The sequence below is a fragment of the Mytilus trossulus genome, chromosome 5 (genome assembly GCF_036588685.1).
Source record: "Mytilus trossulus isolate FHL-02 chromosome 5, PNRI_Mtr1.1.1.hap1, whole genome shotgun sequence".
NCBI lineage: Eukaryota > Metazoa > Mollusca > Bivalvia > Mytilida > Mytilidae > Mytilus > Mytilus trossulus.
In genome coordinates, this window is record NC_086377.1 from 14,850,925 (window position 1) to 14,862,784 (window position 11,860).

Below are 11,860 nucleotides of genomic sequence, written 5' to 3' on the forward strand. Positions count from 1 at the left end.
TGACATACAGCACATATGTTATTTTCTATACAGGTGATTCCTTGTCCTATGCCAATTGAATGCCATACAGCAAATATGTTATTTTCTTTACAGGTGATACCTTGTCCTTTGCCAATGGAATGTCATACAGCACATATGTTATTTTCTTTACAGGTGATACCTTGTCCTTTGCCAATGGAATGCCATACAGCACATTTGACCGTGACAACCAAGGACATAATTGTCCATCGAAACACAATGGAGCATGGTGGTACAGCACATGTGGATATTCCAACCTGAATGGAGAGTACCTTAATGGACATGCAGAAAATCTAACAGGGATGTTCTGGTACGCTTGGCATGGATTTGAGTACTCATACAAGGAAACTACTATGATGATCAAGCGAAAATAAAATTCTTTAAAACACATTTTTTTTTTATTACTTCTGAATTATTTAAGTGTCTTCTAATGTCCGACAAATTTTGGTTTACAAAACAAATAAGATTCAATTTACCATTGAATGGAATAACTGCATATTCCTGATGGCATTTGTTTCTTATGGAAAGTTGGATGTTTCTGTTTGATACATGGCAAATGCCCCAAGTCAGGAGCCTCTGGTCATTGCTAGTCTTGTATTATTTTAATTTTAGTTTTTTGTGTACAATTTGGAAATTAGTATGGCGTTCATGATCACTGAACTAGTATATATTTGTTTAAGGGCCACCTGAAGGACGCCTCCGGGTGAGGGAATTACTCATTACATTGAAGACCTGTTAGTGACCTTCTGTTGTTGTTATTTCTATGGTCGGGTTGTTGTCTCTTTGATAAATTCCCCATTTCGGTTCTCAATTTTATTTGAAAAAGTCTTCAAACAAAAATACTCAGATTAGGGCCAACTTCCAAAGACATAACGCAAAAACATAGAATTCTGCACAGTTCATTCAACAATTTATAATCAAAGAGATAAACGCAACATAACACGTAAATCATGTAAAGGAAAGCACGGAAAGCACATTTATTCTTATATAATATATATATATATATATATATAATAAAAACTTTTGGCCTGTATATAAACACATGCTAATTAGAATATAATTACTTTATTGTATATATGTTTTAGTAGCAATACTATGAACGTATTAAATGAAAGAATTTTCAGTCTATTTATTGAACTTTCTTTTTACATACACCTCAATAATCATTTAAGTTAATTACACTTCTTGCTCTGAATTTTTTTTTTATTTATTTGTAATGAAAAGATGAATATCAAAACACCATTGTATTTATGTTTAGTTCAATACAACTCTCGTATGAATGATATACCAAGAAATGATAAGGACATTATCAGTTACTTCAAAATATTTAATATCTTTTGACACTAGCAAGAAGATTTTGTATTTAAATGTATAAACTTTAAAATATGATTGAATAGTCAAAACAGTCCTCTGTATTTTGAACGCAATTAAACTATTCTGTTACGACACTTAAATTGGACAATTAAATATGATTCATTTTACTGAATTACATGACATAGATAAGCGCATTTAATTTGGGTTTTCTAAAATCTCACCCAGTGTATTAAGAAAGGCATAAACTAAACAATGTATACACTTGTTAACATAGAACATGTATAATACAAAAAGCACACAATTTATTGAATGATAATATAGATTTTTAGTAAGTACAACATGACGTGTTATACATACACAATTACAATCTCGATACGAATACTTTTAAAATAATATGTTTTATTCTAAAATCAATGAATATTCTGTACCAAGTCAGGAATATGACAGTTTTTGATGCGCTTTGTTATATGATTTTGCCATGTGATTATGAAATTTCCGAATTGATTTTCTTCTAAGTTCAGTATTTTTGTGATTTTACTTCTTTCTATTATAGTCTTTTAATCAAATCACGAAGGATGCGTTTCATTAAACATATATTTCAGATAAAGGTAGTCCGGAATGTATTTTCGACCATTTATTACTAAGTTATTTAAAATAATATTTAAGATGTCCTTGATTTCTTCCAGACATAAATCAAACTGTTCAATAACCTGAAACACATAATCAAAGTGTGCGATTGATCTACTACTTCAAAAAATCAAAACGGACATGACAAAATAAATCTTAACACAGCTACGGGCTAATTTCCGAAATAGATTTACTAGAAGATTTTAGATAGTATATCGGCCATTCGATATACATGAATTCACAGTGCTTACAATGTTAGAATATATTTTTTTTCTAAAATATTCAAAAGTGCAATTGTTTATGGCTTTAGAAGACTTAAATTAACAGATCCTAGATATAGCTGATATATATATATAGATGCTACACATTACATTTATCATGTAACGATTGTTTTTTTTTAAATAAGATTTTTTTGGCTTTAATATAAACGCATACTTCTAAAAATCTAAAAACGTATATGATCTAGTAGAAATACTAAGAACGTTATCAATTGAAGTATTTTCAGTCTATTAGTGTAACTTTCTTTTTAAGTAGATTGCGTCTCAATAACCGTTTAAGTAATTCAAACTTCTTGGTTGGTAGTTTGTTATTTATTTTTAATGAAAAGATGAATATGAAAAAACCTTGTTTTTATGTTAATTTCAAACTACTATCGCATGAATTACATAACAAGAAAGGATTAGGGAATGACCTGTGTCATTTCAAAATATTTCATTTCTTTTGACAATAGCAAGAATATTTTTTTTCATCTAAATGTATAAACTTTAAAAATTTGGTTGAATAGATAAAAACTCCTGTGTATATTGAACGCAATTAAAATATTCTGTTACGACACTTAAATTGGATAATTAAATAAAATTTCTTGTACACAATTACATGACATAAATAATCGCATTTAATGCGGGTTTTCCAAAATCGCACACAGTGTATTAATAAAAGCAGATATAGACTTGTTAATATGCATATAATACACTTAGTATACAATGAATGTCATTTTTATATTAATACAGATTTTTACGTAACAAAAACATAAAATATCACACTCAATGAAAATCTCGACACATAAAAATACTATTAAAATGCTTGTTCTACTCATATCTACTGATGCATTATTTGTCAATATTAACCTCCTTTGCTTTGATTTTGTTTTTATTCTTTGTATAACTTTTATTTGATGTGACGCGAACTTTTCGAAACTCTTCCATCATAAGTTTAAGCTGCTTATCAACATTATCAAATTTGGAAGTAATGTGTTTATCAAAACCAACTAGACGCTCGTCTACACCGTCTAACTTTTGATTGAGGTTTTTCTCAACACCGTCCAACTTTTGTCGTGTTTCGACGCCTTCCTTTCGGATAACCTCTTGATGCGTTTGTATTTTACCTAATTTGTTCTTCAGTCTCATAATTTCTTTCTCTTTATCTGCAATAAGCTGCTTCAACTGTTTAATGTCATCTTCCAAATTATCAACTTGATTTTCTAAATAAAAGTTCATGTCTTCAACACGTTGAAGTTTTTCTAACTCCTCTTTGTGTTGCTTTAATTCCTTCTCAAGTTGCAGACATTTTACCAAACTTTCCTTCCCGTTATCCACTGCTTCCTCGTGACTCAATGACCGATATCGTCCAACGGTACTATCATTTGAATCCAGAGAAACAGCGCCTGTACTACACTCACTTTTGGTTTCAGTTTGATCGCTTCTCATTTTCACCTAGTTGAAATAAGAATTAGCTAAATTTTAAAATTTACTAGTTTCAAACTTATATTGAGAAACAAATTCTATGAAATAATCAATTACGTCTTCAGTTTATCGATGTTTTGTTAAAAAAATGTTTTGACCAGACATCTAACAAAATACCTTAATTACTTTGAGAAACTTAACCGATATAAATCGATAGCCTTTTGACTGAATCATTTGGTCATGTTCGTTCTTCGCCATGACACAGCATATTGGTCAAGTCAAGAGGTTAATTCAAATTCAAGTTAAATGGCATGAACATATGGTTTTGTGTTTTTTGTTAAAAAAATTGGTAATTATTTCTAATTCAGGAATGTAACTTCCGCATGTAAAGTTCTGATTTCTAGCCCTGCTTTGGATATACTTTTATTGTCCTTATTTGTTTGTAGCTCTTCATCTTTTTAAATACGCTTTGGATTTTCAAATACTTTGACCTCGACAATCACTGTATTGACATTAATTGTCGAAATGCACATCTAGTGCAGAAAAATACAGTACCGTCGGTGTTATTAATATAATTTCATAAAATATTAGCCATGTTACGAAAACAAACAAAGCATTTAACATATCCCATTGAACAGCTTACAATAAACGACAATTAATCGAGATTTGTTTGGTTAATGTTAAGAGTAAATATTTCATAAATGTAAAGTAAAAGAACAGATTATACTCATACACATCATTACACAATAAGTAAAATAAGTGATAGTGGGGGACCGGGATGTACATGTAAGGTATATCATTCAATTACCACAAAACGAAAAGGATAGGAACAATCAGTTTGCCTTACAGCCAGGGGTCGAAATTAGAACTGGTCCGGTGGTCCGGGACCAGTTTAATTTACGTCGGACCAGTAGATGGATATTCATTACATGTACACCCCGCATACAGTTGCAAATCAATTGTCAAGTCGAAAACTTGACTCGCTGTAAGCAGGGGTCGAATTTAGGCTTTGTTGTGTACTGGACAGCCGGACCAGTGAACCGTAAATCTACTGGTCCGGCAACAAATCTACTGGTCCTAAAAAACAACGCATGTAACATATCCAATTGAAAAGTTTTCGACTTGTCAATTGTTTTGCAACGGAATGAAATCTGATATCTTACTAATGAAACAGAAACCAAACGACTCACATATCTTGCAGAAACAGAGTTTTACAATTATAGATTTAACTATGTTCACATGTATATGTTTCTTTCACCCTCCTCCGATGATGAAAATTCATCAAAAAAATAGCTATCGATATACCTTAGCACTTGGATCAGAGGCTTCGTCAGTCTTTCTGTCTGTTGTCTTCTGAGCTCGTTGATAACCTGAATGATTAGCAAAGTTTTAGCTCCAAAGACTAAAAACTTTAATATATACTAAGTTAAATGTTAATTTAAAAGTAAATGTAATTCTTCGCTTCAATTATTTGAAAATCACATTTTAAGTAGTTTTGGCGTCTTTATTGGTTAACGTGTACTTAATACAACTATGAAAAATTATAAAAGGTGTAAAAAAATATATTTTAACGGTGATATCGATCATTCATGTGTAGTGTATTTTACATATTGAATCATTGAACATATTGAATTATTCCATTTTTGTTCGGGAAAACAGTAAATGAGTTATGATAACAGTATATGTATGTTCTTTGATAAAGGTCTTCCGAGATGAATGTTAGGAAAATTTAATAGCGACATAAATTAGGATTGCAATAGCCTATATATGGACCCTCAGAGAGTTTTTGATAGTTTTATCACCGTGCAAACAGTTTGGCACCCTCGTTAAATTTATACGAGGCATGGGATTTATCGTCCATATTCTGACATGACGTGGATGCGTTAATTAAAATATCCATACAACATTAAGGACGCCCTTATTAGGCCGGGAATTACATTTCGGTTGGATGAAGACCCGAAATGACCTTATTTATATTTTCCAGTCACCTTCTGGGGATTTCAACATATCTGTTTCGTGACCATTTCCAGTCATTTTGTAAGAAATTAAAAATTTAAATTCAACAACAAATAGGAATAATATAAGATGAATACAATTAGTTATCAAAGGTACCAGGATTTAAATTTAGTACACCAGACGTGCGTTTCGTCTACATAAGACTCATCAGAAAATCCTAAGTTTTTCAAAAAAAGTTTTGTTAACAGAAAATTTATAAAAATGACAACATTATCGATATTCATGTCAACACCGAAGTGTTGACTACTGGGCTGGTGATACCCTTGGGGAAGAAACGTCCACCAGCAGTGGTATCGACCCAGTGATGTAAATAGTTATCAAAGGTACCAGGATTATAATTTGACATACCTGACGTTATCGGTGTAATTGATAATTCAACTGCAGTGCTTTTCAACATATTCGCTACATGACTATTTCCAGTTACTCTAAACGCATGTAGTAAATCTGCAAATGAGGATCCTCCGCGCTTACAAATAATTCGAATAAACCAATCACAGCACTCATCAACTGATTTCTTTGACATGATGCTGTCTTTTTCATCCATATAAATATGTCCTTTCTCTATCATTATATCTATTGTCCTACTTAGCTGTGGTAACGTAATATTATCCTTAATATATATAAGATTACTCATCAATTTGGAAATGTAAATCTTTTCCATTATGATTTGTGGTTACTGTATTAACTGTATAAAATATTAGTACTATCGTTTATAGACAAGTTTGGCTTTTTATTTAAACATTAGTTGAATCGTCTTTATACTGATCATTAGTTGTATGCATTTCAATAAGTGTATTGAAAATCTTTTCATTTTGAGATAATTTTAACATAATGAGCATAAATTAAAAGGATTTAACTATAATAAACCATATAAAGTGTATGTCATGATAATGGAATTCAGGGTCATTCCTAAATAATGCACAAACAAGACTTTTAAAAATTATAATGATTATATGTCTATAGACTAGTTCATTATTATTGCGGTAAAGCTGATTTGGTAATATGAGGTTTTTCTATACTCGATCAAAATGGCATATTTCATGCATATTTGTGACTTTTAAAATTCATTTAATGATCGAATAAGATGTTTTTGGACGATCGCGAGTAATGGCTAATTGCTTCTTGTTGGCACTTTACAGAAAAGGTATACACCGCAAATAGTTTATTGTAGGTAAAATGATCACGTAATAAAATGTTCTGAACACAAACTTAAAATTTCAAGTTCGATTCCGTCTACATCGGCTGCACACTTGTGCACTACAAACAGTAGAATGGACATGCATGGGTTATTCTAACATGTATGCCTCTCTCATGTCGACCTGTTTTGTTTTTTTTTGTATATCAAGGTGAGACACATTTCATTTAAGAGCCCCCTAGGTAAATTAAAGAAGCTAATATAATCCTTACAATCCACTGTGTAAATGATATTTTCACATTAAGTTATTCAAAGTTTTGTGACTATGTTGAACGCGTCTATCCTATTGGTTGTGCAATAGAGAACTATTAATTTTATCTATGTAATGATTTGTATATTTTGTTCTCGTGTATTGGTTTGTTTTGCAATTGACAGATTTTCTCTGAGTTTAAAATATCCCTTAATTAAATCATCTTCTTTTTTAGTCTGATATCCCACAATAAACATTAAATCATGTTGGCCCGAATGTTAATATGTATTTATATAAAAAGAATTGTCAAAGTAGGGTAATTGTGTATTATATGTTTTGCTCAGTCAAACCGATATATTCACACAAATGAGACAAAAAACCATAAAACTGCGACCGAATCCAACGATAGTTTACTCGCCTCATATTATCTTGGTTTAACATGTTGACCATTCATGGAGATTAAAATATATATATATGGAAATAAAAGCAGAAAATTAGAAATTTTCTCGTTTATCTTTTGTGCTAGTATCAATTTGTAAATCTATGTATTTGTTAGGAAAACAATTCAAATATGTAAACAATATTCTTTTAGCAGTATCTTTAATAAAGTGAACGTTGATATCATACATTAAAGGCAGACCTGCAATGCAATGTTGGTATTTAGGTGACATAAACAAGTTTTTAAAGTATGTGTATTCCTGATTGTTATGCGTATACTAAATGATAAAAGTATGTATAGATAATTATTTTTTTAAATTTCTTAAACTTTTTTGTTCCTGTTATACATAATTCTAAATATGTTTCTCTACATTAAAGCAGGTTCAATCTTAAATTTGAAAAAAAATCACTGATATCATTTATAAACGATAAGTGCAGTAACAATTTTACTTAAAAAAATTGCATAGATTTTATCACATAATACCCCAGTCCCACTAGGCCACGATCGCACTACGATCTGTAAAAAAAATGAAAATATAGATGATCGTAGTACAATCGTGTAGATCGCAGTGAGGTCGTATCACGGTCGCGATGAAGTCTTCAAGATTGTGATGAGCGTGGCCAACTTTGAACATGTTCAAAACAATCGTGGTGCGGTCGTGGCGAAATCAGGTAGTAATAGAAGCGTAGTGAGAGCGCACTAAGATCGTTGTAAGATCGCGAAGGTCGCTCTACCATCGTAGCGAAAGCGTGGCGAGAGCGTAGCGAAAGTGTGATTCTATTAAAAAAAACTGCGCTACAATCTCACAGCGAAATTATAACGACCTCACTACGACCATCACGTTCTCACCGCAACCTAACTACGCTCCCACTACGACTATACCACGCTGTTCGGGCCCATAGTACGATTCTAGCACGTCCTCATCACGCTCCTCTTACGACCGGACTACGTTCATACTACGATCATAATTTTCATTGTCATTTTCACATAAAATATAACAAATCTCTCTAGATTTGTTTGTTTGTATGTAAACAAAAAAGAACTTCTTTTTCATTTTCTCTAATGGCTCAACCATGCTTCTCGTTTTTTTTATATAGATTGTACTGTTGGTTTTCCCGTTTGAATGATTTTACATTAGTAATTTTTGGTGCCGTTTGTAGCTTGCTGTTCGGTGTTGAAGCCCGTACCTGGGCCTATAATGGTTTACTTATATCAATTGTTTCTTGGATGGAGAGTTGTCTCATTGGCACTCATACCACATCTTCCTATATCTATTGACACATCTGTGTCATCTCAGCTATCGTTCTCTGAAATATCGTCATTTGAGATTTATTGACTAGCAATAGGTTGTAATTTAGGTTGGCTTGTTCGGTCCGACATGATCATCTCTGCTTGATCAGGTCTTGAAGTCATAAAACTTTCGAGTCATTTTTTGTACTAAAAAATCAACCAATCAAAATACTGGATTTCACGATTCGAGCATGATTTTTGTGCTCCGAGCACTGATAAATTTTTTATCACTTTAACCAAAGGATTCGTTATTATCAGAGCTCCCTCTGGCTCTACATCAACCCTACCTCCACGCCCATGTGTTCTAGATGATATTGGTGGAATGACTTTTTTGTTTCCGCGAAATCTACGTATTAATCAGAAATAGAAGGAATGGAACTGTATTGAAATTGACGTTATGGCTGAGAACGAAGTAAGATCGCGATAAGAACTTAGTATAATCGTGGTAAGAACTTGCTATAATCGCAGTAGAGGCGTGGTAAGATCGTGTTGTAATCGGATAACTCGTGGAACTGTCGTAGTGAGAACGTGATGAGCGTAGAAAGATCTTAATAAGCGTAGTAATGTCGCAGAATAAGCGCGGTGAGAACGTGGTATAATCGTGATGGGATCGTTGTAGAAGCGTAATATGGAAGTAGTAGGATCGAGAAAGCAACGAAAATTTACATTTTCATGCCGCTCATACCGCGACCTCACCACGATCTGAATTTATTTTAGATCGCGGTGAGCATAGTGCGATCGTGGTCTAGTGGGACTGGGGCTTAAATTTATATTTTTCAAAGAAATCCAATTCCTATTTGAACGTAGTGAATTTGATTGAAGTGAATATGTCGATGTCATAGGAAAAATGATTCATGCGGTCCTCTGATGTCAGTAGATTACATTGGATGTACCTGCAATGACCTACACGGTATCAACAATAAGTCAGAATATATTAGGTGATCAAATGTCCAATTAAAAATCGGTTCAATCAGTTTATTTGAGGTCTGGAGGTAGCATGTCAATTACTGTAAGTAGTCCTTTGTTTAATTATGTATCTATGTCCGGTTTGAATTTTCCTCGGAGTTCAGTTATTTTGTGATTTTTATTTTTTGCAAACTATTCAGACATCGGACTTTTTTACAACGCCGCATTTTTGCGCATGTTAAAGGTGAGGGGCGCGTGGCCTTCGAGAGTCTTGTACCATTGTTGACCTTCGGTTGTTTTCCTCTCGTTTGTCGGGTTGTCGTTTTTTTAACAGATTTCCTATTTCCATTCCCAATTGGGTTATCATCATTGCAATAAGTCTTTAATTTTGAATCTAAAACTACATGCAAAGTTGGTTCAACAATCAAGATATCCCTGTTCTTCACAATATATGCAATCATGACTATGACAAAAGTCTGTGCATCATCTTTTGTTTGTTCTTTGTGAACACAATCGGAGCAAAAATATTGATATGGAATTTATATTTTTTAGTCAACCATGTTTAATTTACCAATAAAAGAAATGTGTTTTACGATTGTTGCCAATAATATGACGGTAGTCCAAGTGCGAGACCACTAATTGTAGACTGTTATTATACAACTCAATAATTATTCAGTGATTTTGATATTTATTGATATGACTATCACATATTGTTCATTTGTCTTCCATTGATTTATTGAGACATTTTCTATTTGAATTCAAACTCCCTCCGGAAAAAGTGGCCTTGAAGTCTCTTCCCGTTATAGAGCATCTATACGTCTTTACGAATTTATACCTTTTTTAACATGTAGTATGTATGTTTAATGGTCCTTAATGACGGAAATTAAAAAAAAACCAAACACCTGGCATGTACAAGATTTTCAGCTTCATTTTGTATAAAACATGAAATTATTTGAGGTTGGATAAAAATCCTTCATCACATGTTTCGATGGCTGACTAACGGACACTGTCCTTGTACGGTTAACAGAACAAAAAAAAGTTATATATCGCGATAATTTTACTTTTTCATTAAATATGTTTTCAATGTTTGCTCATTGTCAACAATATTTAATGGAAAAAACTGTGAAAACTAAGATTTTATCACAGTTTGTAAAGTCAAGTTTGACTTTTCAGAAATTCATGACATTCAAATGTCTGTAGTATTATAAATGTAGCTAGATTTTCAGTAATGGTAAGTGAAATGGATATGTACTATTAAACACTGATGTAACCAGATATGTAAATGTCTATTGAATCATAATTGTAACCAGTTCTTCAGTACTGTCAAGTAAAATGAATATTGTGTAGTTAAGATTTGCTGTAACGAAATTCTTAATTTTAATTTAAGAAAAATATCTAGCTCATGCAAAGCTCTGATTCCTTTCTCTAATTTTTATTATACTACCTGTCCATTTACAAGCTCTTCATGCTTTAATAGTTTTTGGATTGTCTTATATTTTGGATTTGTGCTTCACTGAAAATACGGGAATTGTCGAAAGTGGTTCCGAAAAATTGGTCACCAAAGCTCTTCAACTCCATACTTCATTTGGCCTTTTAATTGTTTGTTTTTTCAAGCGACACTATGAACCTTTTGCGTCTGGTGCAAAATAAAATTTTAATCCGGGTTACCATGTTGCGTTTATTTACAACCACTGGATCGATGCAACTGCTGATGGAGATTTTATTCCCCGATGGTGTCTCAGCCCAGTTGTTAGCACTTATATGTTGACAGGAATTATCAATAATATGTGCATGATAACAATTTGACAGTTTACAAAAATTTGAATTTTTATAATACTAAGGATTTTCTATATCAGGAATATATTACTTTAGCTGTAATTGACTAAAAAATCTGAATTGTATGTCCTCAATGCTTTTTATCTTCGTCCATTATTCGATCGTCACTGATGAGTCTTTTGTAGATGAAACGCACGTCTGGCCCAAGTATAAAGTTAAAACCTGGTAGAAAAGGTATCTAAGATGGGTTTAATGGTACAACTCATGTTAGTTTTAAAGATAAAAAAAACATGTGGAAAAATAAAAATAGACTGAAATAGGACAAAAACTATATTGACCATTCTCATATATAAAATGACTCTAATGAGTTATATCCCACCTATCATATTTGACGCATTTTAAATGTT

At 32.3% G+C, this 11,860-nt stretch overlaps 1 protein-coding gene across 1 annotated transcript; it reads right to left on the bottom strand.

Moving 5' to 3' along the window:
- Positions 1–1,083: 1,083 nt before the first annotated feature.
- On the bottom strand, positions 1,084–6,363 carry LOC134718565 (uncharacterized). Its single transcript, XM_063581171.1, has 3 exons — positions 6,006–6,363; positions 4,947–5,011; positions 1,084–3,671 (listed from the first exon to the last, which is right to left on the bottom strand). Exons 1-3 carry the CDS (start codon positions 6,316–6,318, stop codon positions 3,069–3,071), a joined length of 981 nt encoding a protein of 326 aa, XP_063437241.1. The 5' UTR covers positions 6,319–6,363; the 3' UTR covers positions 1,084–3,068.
- Positions 6,364–11,860: the final 5,497 nt, after the last annotated feature.

Coding starts and splice junctions, on each gene's coding strand:
- LOC134718565 (XM_063581171.1), bottom strand. CDS start 6,318: ATGGAAAAGATTTACATTTCCAAATTGATGAGTAATCTTATATATATT. Junction 5,012..6,005: donor AATTACACCGATAACGTCAG/GTATGTCAAATT, acceptor CTAATCATTCAG/GTTATCAACGAGCTCAGAAG. Junction 3,672..4,946: donor CCTCTGATCCAAGTGCTAAG/GTATATCGATAG, acceptor TATTTCAACTAG/GTGAAAATGAGAAGCGATCA.